At 32.4% G+C, this 14,679-nt stretch overlaps 1 protein-coding gene across 1 annotated transcript in view; it reads right to left on the bottom strand.

Moving 5' to 3' along the window:
• CDH9 (cadherin 9) overlaps positions 1 to 14,679 on the bottom strand; it is a 128,782-nt gene that overhangs the window by 75,588 nt on the left and 38,515 nt on the right. The window contains exon 2 of the mRNA XM_029941547.1: positions 13,659 to 13,935. Coding sequence (XP_029797407.1) covers positions 13,659 to 13,886 — 228 coding nt within the window. The 5' untranslated portion in view covers positions 13,887 to 13,935. The remainder of the gene's footprint in view (positions 1 to 13,658; positions 13,936 to 14,679) is intronic.

The raw sequence follows: 14,679 nt of genomic DNA, 5'->3' as shown, positions 1-14,679 counted from the left end.
TGACCTTTAGCCTTTTCAATATATTTATGTATATAAATACAAATAAACTATTGGGGACACACAATAAATAAGTAAATAAGTAAGTAAGTAAATAAATAAATAAATACCTTTTTTGACTAAAGCATTTTTTGTGTATTCTTCCCATAAGTACTACCAGACAAGGCACTTTTACGAAAGCATTTTTTGTGTATTCCTCCCATAAGCACTAACGAGACAAGGCACTTAGTGGAATAAGGCCTAGGCTATGTATAAGGGCATGTCTACCCTTTTCATCTCTCAGCCTATCTTTCTTGGGGCATCTGGGTGGCTCAGTCAGTTGAAAATCCGACTTCAGCTCAGGTCATGATCTCATGGTTCGTGGGTTCAAGCCCCATGTCGAGCTCTGTGCTGACAGCTAGCTCAGAGCCTGGAGCCTCTCTTCAGATACTGAGTCTTCCTCTCTCTCTCTCTCTGATCTTTCCTTGCTCATGCTGTACCCCGCCCCCCGCTCTCTCTCTGTCTCTCTCTCTCTGTCAAAAATAAATAAAATATTAAAGAAATAAATAAACCTATCTTTCTTCTCTTGGCCAGTGATGGTCTAAGATTTTAACTTTCAATTTAATCATCCAATCTATCACCAATAAAGCAATTTCTTTGCTAACATTAGACTAATAGCACTAGTAAAAAGAAAAATGAAAATTTTCTAGTACCTCCATTCTAAATAATTTGAAGATCCTGATGTTTTCTGACTTAATTTAGAAAAGTTATTATAATGAATTTATGGGAAATATTAGTGACATAACTGCATTTATGATATTACATTATATGTATTCCTAATATCCATTTTATAAAAGAATTTTCCATTTCTTCATTCACATTAATTTTGAAGTAAAATATATATATTCATTTATGTGAAAAATATTGGCTAAATTTGGCTCATTATAAATTAGAAATTAAATATATTTAAAAATCAATATATTTAATGACAAATTTGCAGATAAATGGATTATAGTTTGTGTTTTTCTTGTATATTAGAAATTGATTTCATAACCTGTTTAAACAAATAAGTTTTTGTCTGTGGTTTGACCAAGATAGTTTTATTTTTTTATATACACATACAAAATAACTTCTCTTGCATGAAGTAAAGATTTTTTTGACAGTTTAAAACATGCTGTATTGAGGTAAGCATAGAAAAGTCAATAAAACTTTTTTCAGAGAAAGTAAATTTAAAGCTCTTGTTCGTAACCTAGCGTTTTGGGTGTTTAAAGATATTGAATGTTGCATTTTTATTGATTATTATTAAAATAAAATATACCACAGAGACTACAAAGAATGATTTTCTAAGCAAATAAGAACTTAAAAATGTGTTTTTGAAACATATATCAACACAATTACTGGAAAATATTGTTTACTATCCTTTATCTTATTCAGTATAGTGATGGAATTTCAACAGTGGTTGACAGATGAAGAAACAACACACCCAGAAAATGTGGTGGCTATAAAGAACACTTATCTAAATTCTTACTTCTGCCTAGTCACTGTCTTTATTCCTGTATAGTGTTATGACTTAAAGTTACCTAATTACTTAATATTATCTAATGACTTAATATTCTTTTCAAGTAATTTGCTTCATTAAGCTATCTTTCTTAACATATTGACAATACTATTTCAATTAAAAATCTGAAAATAGTTATTTACAGCTGAAAATTAAAATTTATTATGTGATATTCTTAGGGCCTCTTACAAGAATGCCCAGGTCCTTCTTCAGTTCCTCCTATGCTGTGGGAAAGAAAAATTATTCAAGAAATAAAATAAAATAAAATGTTTTCCTTTTTAAAGTGTTTATTTATTTATTTTGAGAGAGAGAGAGAGAACAAAGCAGGGGCGGAAAGAGAGAGAGAAAATCTCAAGCAGGCTCTGTGCTATCATCACAGAGCCCAATGCGTGTTCCATCTCACAAACCATTTGATCATGACCTGAGCCAAAACAAAAGTTGTACATTTAACTTACTGAGCTACCCAGGTGCCCCAGGATAAAATGATTTTTAATCCTTATGCTCTCAACTATATTTTCATCACTGACTTTGTCTTATAGGGCTTCATTTTTTACATACATTCAATCATAAGACATTTATTTAAAGGAAACAAGTTTTTTAATTTTTTTAATATTTTTATTTTTTATTTTTTATTTTTTATTTATTTTTAATAGTTTATTATCAAATTGGTTTCCATATAACACCCAGTGCTTCTCCCCACAAGTGCCTCCCTCCATGACCTTCACCGCCTTCACCCCTCCCCCTCCCCCTTCAGCCTTCAGTTAGTTTTCAGTATTCAATAGTCTCTCATGATTTGTATCCCTCTCTCTCCCCAACTCTCTTTCCCCCTTCCCCTCCCTATGGTCTTCTGTTAGGTTTTTCCTGTTAGACCTATGTGTGCAAACATATGGTATCTGTCCTTCTCTGCTTGATTTATTTCACTTAGTATGACACCATCGAGGTCCGTCCACTTTGATACAAATGGCCATATTTCATTCTTTGTCATTGCCATGTAGTACTCCATTGCATATATATATACAATGTGTGTATATATACAATATATATATATACACACCACACATACCCAAAGGCAAGGGAAATAAAAGCAAAAATGAACTATTGGGACCTCATCAAGTTAAAAAGCTTCTGCACTGCAAAGGAAACAATCAAGAAAACTAATAGGCAACCGATGAATGGGAAAAGATAGTTGCAAATGACATATCAGATAAAGGAAACAAGTTTTAAGAAGGGAATAATACAAAGGAGTTCTGATTCCAGTCATGGAACGTAGCTTGTATGGGAACAACACTCTTGTTTAAATAATTAACTCTTTATAAATTACTTAAAAAAAATGCTTTGTAAGGTAGTAGATAACCAGAAGCAAAAATTGGGAGGCTTACAAATAAACAGGGGGTAAAGTGATTTCCACATTAACCTTTTTTTTTTTCTTTCAAGAATACCACACTGCATGTATCATGAAGACAGAGTTCAAGCAGAAATCAGCAGTCTTTATGATGAAGAATTAGAGGTCACGATTCAGGGACATCATAATGGCTAAAAATTGAGAGAAGAAATCTAGTAATAGAGGAAGCCATAGAAGAAAGAGTTCTAAACCTTGAATACACAGTACCTATAACATGTAGCTGACTTCTAAACTGACCATGTACAGACTAAGACTCCAAGGAATCCAGAGAAAAGGAAAAGTTTGAAGATTAATAACTAAGCAGAGAGCTTAGCCATTCCAGATACTAGGAATGAAGAGTTTAAGATTAGAGTTCCTTGTAGGTAAATGTGTTCGGTGAACAATTTGAGATTTCCAATAAAACAGCCAAAAAGTGATAACTTATGAGCCAGGAAGATGTGCTAGAATTTAGGGTTGTACCACAGGGCTAAGGGAATAAACAAAATAGTCTGCCTTGAATATTCTAAAAGCCTACATAGATTCAAAGTAGAATCCCATAATTTCACTTCCTTCTGGGACAAAACTCCACAATCTTCAGAGGAAGAAAACAAAATCCAGAATCTCCCCAATATGTTACCCATGAAATCCAGTATATAATCTAAATTTTTAGAGGTTTAAAAAGCAGAAACATATAACTAAACAGAATAGTAAATATAAATAGACAAAAATAAGACTCAAGTGTTAAGTTTATCAGGCAAAGACTTTAAAAACAGCTATCATAAGTATATTAAAGAATGTTTATTACATACTAAAACAATGAGCATAATAATATGAGATTTCATAAATTATGTGAAAAATCAAACATAAAAGCAAACTCATAACTAAAAATTATACCTTCTGTAATAAAAATGTATAACAGTGGTGTGGACACAGAAAAAAATAAACAATATATTTGATGACACAAAAAATAAATTATTCATTTAAAGCACTGACATAAGAATGTTTCGACACAGACATAAAAATATATAACACAGTCTCAATGATGTATGGGACAATGTGGCAAGCTCTAATAAACTTGAATTTGGAGATCTCCCCCCTCCAAAAGAGAAAGAGCAGGACATAAAAATATAAATAAGCATGCAACTTAAAACTTTGATGAAAAAGGACCGACTGGTCTAAGAAGGCCTTTGAATCCCAATCAGGTTAAATAAAACACTTCTAGGTATGAAAGTTTAATCCCTGTTGAAATAGACTGTCAGAGAGCTGAGGACACAGATCCGTAAAAACAACCAGAGACAAATAGACATGACATACATACATTACTACCAAAACTAATGAAATCCAAAATGCAATGTAGCAAAAATTTATGTACTAAAAAGAAAAAATAACACTATCAGGTAAATATGTATTTCTATATTCTATTGAAATAGTTTTCTTTTTAGGGGTACCTGGGTAGCTCAGTTGGTTAAGTGCCCTACGTTTGATTTCAGCACAGGTCATGATCTCAAGTTCATGGCATCAAGCCCCATGTTGGACTCCTTGCTGATAGTGAGGAGCCAGCTTGGAATTCTTTCATCCTCTCTCTTCTCCTCCCCTGCTTGCCCTCTCTCTCTTTCTCTCTCTTTCAAAATAAATAAATTTTAAAAAATAAAAAGTAAAAAAAGTATTTTCTTTTTTTTGTTTGTTTCAAGTTTTTATTTAAATTCTACTTAGCTAACATCTAGTGTAATCTGGTTTCAGGAGAATTTAGTGATTCATTGCTTACATATAATACCCAGTGCTCATCATTAGTGCCCTCCTTAATACCTATCACCCATGTCACCCTCCACCCTCCAGCAACCTTCAGTTTATTTTCTATAGTTAAGAGTCTCTTATGGTTTGTTTCCTTCTTTTTTTTCTCACTTCCCTTATGTTCATCTGTTTTGTTTCTTAAATTATATTTATGACTGAAATCATATGGCATTTGTCTTTCTCTGACTGACTTGTTTTTTCTTAGCACAATACACGCTAGCTCCATCTGTGTTGTTGCAGATGGCAAAATTTCATTCTTTTTGATGGCTGAATAGTATTCCATTGTATATATCTACCACATCTTTTTCCATTCATCACTTGTGAAATAATGGTATTTTCAGATTAAAAAAAAACAAAAAAATTGTTTCCATCAGATACAAACTGCAATTCATGTTAAAGAAAATCTTTAGGTTGAAAGGAAATGATAGCACACAGAAATTCAGATCAGTGTGAAAGAATAAAAAGCACTAACTGGAAATAGTAACTATGTAAGTAAATATAACATAATGTAGCATAACATAATGTAACAGAAGATTGTATTTTCTTTTGCAGATTCTCAATAAATAATGAAAAGCTTAAATAATAAAATATTAGCAACACATGGTACAGTTTGTAGTATATACAAAGAGAATATATCTGACAAATATAGAATAAAACCCTACAGAGGAAATAAAATCATACTGTTGTAAGATGGTTGCATTGCATGCTAAAATATATAATATTTATTTGATTTATGTTATAATAAGTAAAGGATGAAGTATAAAGACCAAATTTAGATATTTAAAAAAATACTCTATTGACCCAAAATATGGTAGGAAAACAAAAAGAAAGGGAGAAAGAATAAATAGAACAAATGAAATCAAGGAAATGATACACTTAGATCCAATTATGTCAGTGAGTGGACTTAACACTGTTAAATGTGAAGACTGTCAGATTGGATAGAACAGCACAAACCACTTCTGAGACGTTTCCAAAAGCTGTGGTTTATATAGAATTGTACGGAAGGGCTGAAAGCAAAGTGATGTAAGCGATCAACTGGACAAATATTATTATAAATGAATTGGTGTGACAAAGTTTGTATCCGGCAAAATAAGCTTAAAGCAAGTAGTATTATCAAAGATACTGGTGATATTTCATAATAATAGAGCATCAATTAATCAGACACATAAGACATAATTGGCTATGCATACAATAATTGCATAAAAATAAAGAAAGAATATTCGACAGAGGTAAAGAGAGAAATTAAAATATGGAGCTTTTAATATTCTTCTCACAGAAAGAATTGGAATAAGGAGACACAGACCTTTCAACCATAGAGAACTGAATAATACTATCATCAAGTTTACATAAGATTGCAGAATACTGTATCCAGTAAGTATGCAGTAATTCTTTTTAAGTATAGAAGACACATTACCAAAATAGTTTTTAAATTGCATTTTTTTCTAAAACCACTAATATGCAATAACATGGATCTTATTGTATTTATAGAGTACGATCAATAGAACATAAACTGTGGGAGAATGTTTTAATTTTTCAAGAAAAGCTTTGTTATTGAAACCATTAAAGAAGTTGAAACTTTCACAAAATGGCCACATACAAATATATGCCTTCCCATTGTAGGAAGAAAAAAGGCCTTTTTCCTCTTAGATTTGCCAAGACATTTATTCATTGATCTTGAATTCATGTTTGTGCCTCTGTCTGTTAGCGTATAGTTTTGAGTATGATGATTTATTGTAATAGCTTCTCTAAAAAATTCTGGCTGTGAAACAGGATACTTACTGAGGGAATTTCACTAAATGTATATTCAATGGCATATCTAGAGTGGACTCATTTACTTTATGAAGTCAATGCAAAAAAAGCTGAACATCTTTTATAATATTGTTCTAAAGCCTTTTCCATGAACAATCCTACCATAGCTATATAACTATTTATATGAGTTATTAGAATTTACTGTGGGCAAATCACAAAAAGTTTGCATAAGCAAAGTTTAAATATTATTTGAAAATCTTGTAAAAAGTCTGTGTTCATGGGAATACAGAAATATGGCAGTCCTAAATTAACAAATAAACAAACAACCGTGCATACATTGTTGACTTAAGGGTGATTCTAGTGCTAACTTAGAACTTAGGTATTAGGAATCCAATGTATTGGGTAAGGAAAAAAGTGTTATCTTTCATCTAGATTGAGACTTCTATCAGGTCTTTCTCCAACAGGCCAGCAAAAATAGCATTTTGCTTATTATAGATAGAGACTATTCTATTTACAATAAATTCTTTCTATCTATTTCTAATACAGAGACCAGTACATCATATTGACTCTCAGTTTTAGGATTCAGTCTTTGTGCCCTGCATTGTAGGTGCTCAGTTTCTAAAACTAACTGAATAATACTATACAGTATTAAGATCCACATTAACATAGTCCTAACCTTGCAAATAAATATCCAACACATTAATGCCTTATGTTGGCATATTTTTGAAAAATAAGTGTCATAACTTTTCTAAAATGCAGTAGATGAATTCATGCCCATAGCTTTAAAATCCATTCATATCTTTGACTCTTGGAATTCCACTTTCAGTGGAAATAATAAAGTTATTACTTTTAGTAATACGTAATCTAGTATGTGTAATTTAAGATACACTAAAAGTTATTAAGTGCCAAATTTTCAGCACAGAAGAGTGTGCGCGCACGTGTGTGTGTGTGTATAAAACCAGTCTAAATAGAAATTTCAGAAAATATATACATTTAATTTAGTTAAAAATTATACATATGATATGACATGGCAAATATTGAAATTTTAGCAATGTGCAGAAACACAGAATTAACTGAGAAAGACAAATTAAAAAATATATAAGGAATATCTAAAATCAACAGTGCTAATATATATATGTGTGCGTGTGTATATATATATATATATATATATATATATATATATAAAACTGGACATAAACAGAAATATGTAAACTTTTAACCTTATCTTCATAGTGTGATTATAGTTATTTTTTAATATTTTTTACATTAAGTTTTAATTTTATGGACCTAGTCTTTTGTAAGAAACACAAATAACTTTCATTAAAATAATAATAGCTGATACTTGTGCTTAAACATTTTTTCACAATCCTCCTTCTAGACCTTCCTAGAGATTCTACTACCTCTTTTTAAGTTTCTTTCTTTTTTAAAAAAAAATTGATGAATATGCAAGGGTGGATGTGAGTTTTTGCAAGTTTGTCTGTAGAGGAAGAGAATGTTAAAATATTAGAAACAGTTCAAAAGCACTGAAATTAGTGGAAGATATCAGGAAAAATCATGCATATATTTGGTAATCATACTAAAAACATTTACCATACTCTAATATTTTTGAACGGTTTGACAATTATATTCTGAGGGCAGGGGGGAAGTTTAAATTTTAAATGTAAATTTTTCTAGAAGTAGTTACATTTACTTAATCAGTCAGTTTATTTAATCTTATCTTTCAATTCTTAATGACTGTTTGAATTACCTGTCCTCAGGACAGAGATTATATTGGAATGCAAATGATTCTAAAGTGTGTGCTATTTTGAAGGCATAGAGCAAAAAGAGAGGATCTCAGTTGCAATTAGGGAGGGGACTCAAGGATAATGGAAACAAAGGAAAAGAATTGACTTTGTTACAAAATGTGTCAGGAGTAAATGGGACATATTTATTTTAAACCTTCTCTTCTGTCTCTGTGTTTCAAAATGCCAATCTCTCAGGATCCAGAGTAATAAATGCTTAATAGGGATCTATTGAGATAGCAATTGAATATTAATTTTGAGTAAATAAATATATTATGTCGAACATTTTGGGGAAGAAAAAAATTAAATCACACACAGATTGAAAGCCCAAAGGTCACAGATTCTAGATGGTAAAATATTAGACCAGAATAATTTAAATTATGCCTTGAATAAGATTTTGATAGGTGGTTAAATTTTGATAGGAATTCTACCTGAGGAGAATAACTATGGGCTTTACGGAAGAGAATGCACTTGAGATAGGACTTAAACAAAGCAAGGAGAAGAGATGGTTTTATGAAAAAGAGGGTTAGATACTCCCTGTAAAAAGGCCCGTGACCATGAAATAGAAGTGAAGCTTTTAAAGAGGAAAGATTTCAGTTTGTCTAGAACTAAAGCTATATGGTGTGGGAACAGAGACCAAGGACTGGAATGTAAAATGATATCAAATACTCTGAATTCTACTTAACTGAACGTTCCTATAGAAATTTGTCCAAGAGGTTGATATCATTCAAAAAACAGTGTGTAATAGGTTTTTCAGAATTAATAAAAATCATGAAGTCAAATAAAAAGTCTATTAAGCGCTAGTGCAGTGGTTCAGGGAAGGGGTGATATGGCACTAGCAATGTGTGTCTTGACTGTAAGAATTAAATAGCAGCATTCTAGTATAAAAGCAGAGTTTTAGAGATCTCAGTGTAAATAAGCCATTGTAGACTGTCCAGAGAACCGAGGCTTAATGCTTAATATTTTTCTCATGTGTTTTTACTTTTAAACAACCACCTATAAAGAGAATTTTGGGATACAATGTGCCCATAAATCTGAAACAGTTGCTACATGTACTGCACCACAGTAAAGCTTTACAAAGATAATTTATTTAGATGCTGAAAAATGCCATAATATACTATAAAAATTTATCAAACATCCTTCAGGAACTTTAAGACTTTATTTCTGTTTCTGTACACATCAAAGTGCCATTTTCTGAAAGCCTAAGAGAAAATTGCCTATCGAAGTACATTATTTTATGTATGCTTTGGGGGGAACATCAATATTTAATGCATATGTCAATATCTCTAAGTGTGAAGGAGAGTCACCCCACAGTTTCATTACTCAGTCTGATAGAAACCACACCCCCATCCATTTTTCCAGTTGGTACCTGTGTTTTCCATTGTTTCAGGAACAGGCAAGCCAATTCTATCCAACTGTAACCAAGAGCTGGAAAAATATTAAAATCTCCTTCCATTCTGAGAGTCCATGATTATACTCATGGCAATTCAGCCACGGTGTGGTAAAAGGTTTTGAATTAAAGCCTAAAAACATATAGAGCTAACTCTGTAAAACAATATATTGTAGTTAAATCGTGACTGGTTATAGGTACTTCCCGGCACAGTGTTGATTGCTCTGAGCACATAATGCAATGGTCAGTTAAGCTTATATTTCAATATTCATATTTATTTTATGAATACCAATGTTTTCCTTCAAAAGGAATAAACACTATACTTGTAAGTTTTGTATCTCTCCTAGCAATAAATGTGTTTTAATAATCAGGTATTAAATATAAATCCTCAATAATGGCATATGATCTATTAATTATTAATCCATGACAACTAGGGATGCCTCAGGATCTAGATCTACTGTGTAAGAAAGCAAGTGCATATGAAGTTTCTCTAACAGAATATACATCTTGCTAAATTTATTTAAATTCTCCTCTTTAGCAGTACTCCTCTTTTGCTTAAGTAGTTCAGCCACATTTAAATTACAGGGAAGCTACATGGCAATTGCCATAACTTTGTAATCCTCTTAAATAAGAACCAAAAATTCCCTTCATTACAGAAAATAGAATTAATAAATCTCTGATAAATGAACAACCAAACTTCAGATTGCATTATTGTGGAAAACAAAAATTACTCTTAATTTTGCTCTTTTGTTGTTTGTTTTTTTAAATTTGAAATCCAGCAGAGTTAACATACACAAACTACTCTTAATTGTAACATTCCTCACTCCTTATTGCAAAAATCCGAGATGACTCACAGAAATATCCCCTTATTTTTCCTTATAAAAATATCAGTGTGATTCAGTTTGTTGCTCCTCCAGTCCATCCTGACAAAGAAAGCAAACTGAGCATCCCAGACTTGTGCTCTGCCAATAATGAACTGTACAAAAGTTTTCAACGGGGTTCAGTTTCCATGCTGTATATAAAAAAGAAACAACTCAGCATGGAATTCTGAGCCTTTGACAATAGTAGGCTAACTTCATCCTACTGAGCTGTGTGTGGGGGGGGAGGGGATGTGGACGTGCGCCCACAAATGTTTCAAATGCATATCATGTCATATGCAATTTCACACCCTTAGGTTTATCCACATGTAAACTTTAATAAAATTTTACTAGCTCTTTTTGCACACACTTGCAGTCTCATCCACAATCCTAGAAAACATCAGAATTTTAGAGTTAAAGAAATCTTAATAACAATGTAACCTAACAAGAATTAGAGGTTTGGAAAGTTTAGTTCTAAATTGTATACAATTATTAAATTGCACAATCAATACCAATCCTTGTAAGTTACATGTTTATGTGCATTAAAAGTATATTTCATTAAATTTTACTGCTACTATTTTCTTTTAAAAAATCTTCCTTTAAATTCAAGATCAAACCCTAAATCCAAGGTTTATATATCCATCCAACTTTGTATAATTTTATGTCACCCAAAATTACAATAGGTCTTAACATTGTCTGCAATGCGAAGCCTCTGGAAAACTAAGAAAAATGTGAAATTCTCTTTCCATTAGAGGCTGCATATTCTTTCTGAATCATGGTGCCTGGTAAATATGGGAGGCCTTTACATCACATGGAGGTTGCCAAGGCAGTAGATCCGAGAAGACTAGGCAAACAGAAGAGTGTGGTCAAAAAGACAATCTGTTTGGTGTCCAAAAAGTTAAATACTCACGTGTGACCAGGTTGAGGTGTAAAGGCCTACCTAGGCTCTGTATATGCGAATGAATAATAATGTCAAAAGGCAATAGAATAGGTTAGGAGCTCATAGATCCTTAAGATGCTAATGAAAAGCAAAGAGTATTTGGAAGCCTACTTTTATAGTGAACTCCATATATGGTGCATGGCATATCTAGGACAAGGCCTATTACAAACAGAGAAATCATCTTTTTTTTCCCAAAAAGCAATATGAGTGTTTTATTTTGTTGAGGTTTCTCTTTCAGAAATATGTTGCTGTCCAAATATAATATAAAAATAGTTGACATAAATTTTTGGTCTGCTTATCTTCATTTGACAAAAAGTCTGATTATTAAAATGGGTTTTCCACTTCGGGGTCCTAATCTGGTTGTCAAGGATAAATAGGTAGAAAAAAAAAATTGAACATCTTAACTTGCATCTGGCTTAAAAAACAGGTTATTGTCCAAAGACAAGTGGTCAAATATTTTATGAAAACTAATTAAATAAAACTATGCCCACATTTTAGTAACTCTTTTATGACAGATTACAGAACTGATTAAATATAAGCAGGATGGTACAAAAAGATCTAAAGCATAGTGCATATTTTAAAACGTCAGTGCAATAATGGTGTTTGTTAATCAATGCACACATAATTTTTAGAAGGAAGCATTTTTGTTTACAGCTAAAAATAAATGCTTGTAGTGGAGCCTTGATTGCCTTACAATTGAGCTTCTCTTTTTATCTGTAGCTATTCTTCGGCATCTGAGTCTCCAAGGATGAAACCCTCTATGTAAGACCTCGTGAACTGAATGTGCCCTTTATACACTGCCTTAGAAAAAGAATCAGGAGGCAATTTCAAGTCCTTAGACACAAACATTTGTCAGTTGAACTTGAAATATCCGGATGCTAGTTATTAACTGTAGTGTGAGTAGTGATGTTAAAATGAGGGATGCTGAGGGACGCCCTGTGACTAACCGGAGGAGAAATAAGAGGGAAGAAAAGCATCAGCAAGTGAACTATATGGGGCAAAATGAGCGTGACCTATGGAACCAGGGGAGAGAGAGATCAAAAGAAAAGGAAATAATAGGCTTCTGATAAAAGAAGCCGCATTTGAAAAAAATATAGTCTCATACACACACAAAATGAAAAATTAGATCAAGATTTTGGCAGTTTCATAGAATAAATGTATTTCTGATTTAAAAGCAATACAGGCACGACTTTTGTGGTATCAGGTACTTTTTGTTTTTATTTTTGGCCCATTCCATCTCATCTGCCTTGTGTTGCCAGGAAGTCAAAAAATACTGAGACCATCGCAGTCATTTCCAATATCATGTGCAAAGAATCAAAAAAAAAAAAAAAGATGTGATTTATGAGCAATGTTAGTATTCATCATTGTTTACATTGTTTTATTCTTAGAATTTGAAAGCATCTCAGCATTGGGCACATATCTGGAATAATCCAAAGAACGAAGGATTTGTTTTGCATGTAGAATGGCAGGAATGACATTGGTAGATATTAGATAAATAGTCAATTCTGGATGTTGGAAAGACCATGGCATCTATTTTGAGGAAGATTGAAAAAGAGGAAGAGAAAGGTTATGAATCTGTTTCCTCAAAGTTGAATACAAAAAGGAAAGTTACATGTTCTCTATTGCCATTTGTTCCAGACTGCTAATGGGTACCTATTGCTGCTAGGATGGTTTTAACCTTCCTGAAGGTTCTACGTGTTTTCTTTCTCCTCCTTGAGCCCTTTGGTCTGGATGAGAGGCAGGAAGTAGTTCAGTTTGACTGATATTAAGGACTAGGCCATCTAGATAGAAGTATTTATACTTATTTACTTCTCATACACAGCAGACTATTCTTAATTATGATAAATTGTTTATTAGTAGACACCAATATATTTTAGTAATTTTTGTTATACTCTAATTGCATTTTGGGTTGCCTCACATAGCACACCACGTTATCCTTTATCCAATGCTTTAAATTAAATTTGAAAGAAAGTTTTTAAAACATTATAGATGCACATCCATAAAATTAAATATTTGGCTGATTAATAATCCTATGGACACTGATCTACATTTAACTACCTGAATAAATCACATTCCACGTACTACCCTACTGAAAACATTTGCAATATCATGCCTTCTGCACATCATAATTAGTCAAATATTGTAATATAATCATTAATAATACTGTATTGCTGTAAAAAGTAAATAAATTGCTATCACTTTCAGCTTCTAGATTCATCACGTATAAATTCTTACCTTGCCAACATATTGTGTGTCTGTACCTGTGTACTCTTCCAACAAGAAGAACTGATTCCACATCCAGCCACGTTTGGTACGATGTAACATTTTATTGTCATCTTTCGTCAGATCCACAGCCCTTGTGTTCAATAAATCACTATTTGCTTTTTCTTCTAATGGGATAGCATCAACTATATGAAACATATAGGTCCAGATGAATAGTGATAGGCAATAGTGTGTCCTCATTATAAGGAGTTTCAGTAGGATTTCAAATTCAATGTACTGTTCAGTTCCCCTGAGGAAGAGAGGGAGAAAAATGGTTTATTAGGTTGTGTTTCATTTTTACCTAACCTGTAAACTATAAAACTTTTCTAAATATTATTAACCTTTTAAAATAATATATATGCATTCTTTTTCGATGCTGCCTTAATGAACTACCTTTTAACACATCGCATCATATAGCTCACATATCATATAGCTCTGTAAGGAGACATGTGTAGCACAAATAAACTAAACAGGAAATTAACAGGTGACTTTAATATCACTATATTGCAGCATATAAATTAGAACATATTTTTTTAAATTTTTTTACTGTTTTTTATTTATTTTTGAGAGACAGAGAGAGACAGAGTGAGCAGGGGAGGGTCAGAGAGGGAGACACAGAATCTGAAACAGGCTCCAGGCTCTGAGCTGTCAGCACAGAGCCCGACATGGGGCTCGAACCCATGAACCGCGAGATCATGACCTGAGCTGAAGCCAGACGCTCAACCAACTGAGCCACCCAGGCGCCCCAGAACATATTTTTAATTTAAAATACTAAGTATTTGAAAAAAATAAACTCTACGATATACCAAAGATCATATTGAATGTCCCTAAGTTGTTAAGGCTAATAAAAGTTCATGTGTTTATTAATATATACACATATATGAGCTTATATACATTAAATAACAGTTTTCTCTGCACAATCTATCAATTTTTATAATCTGCTTCTTCTTCTCCGCCTCCTTTTCCTTTACCCTCCCTATTCCTCCTCTTCATC

The sequence above is a fragment of the Suricata suricatta genome, chromosome 6 (assembly GCF_006229205.1).
Source record: "Suricata suricatta isolate VVHF042 chromosome 6, meerkat_22Aug2017_6uvM2_HiC, whole genome shotgun sequence".
NCBI lineage: Eukaryota > Metazoa > Chordata > Mammalia > Carnivora > Herpestidae > Suricata > Suricata suricatta.
The sequence above is the reverse complement of the archived record's forward strand: the minus strand, read 5'-3'. Positions and strand labels throughout refer to the sequence as shown.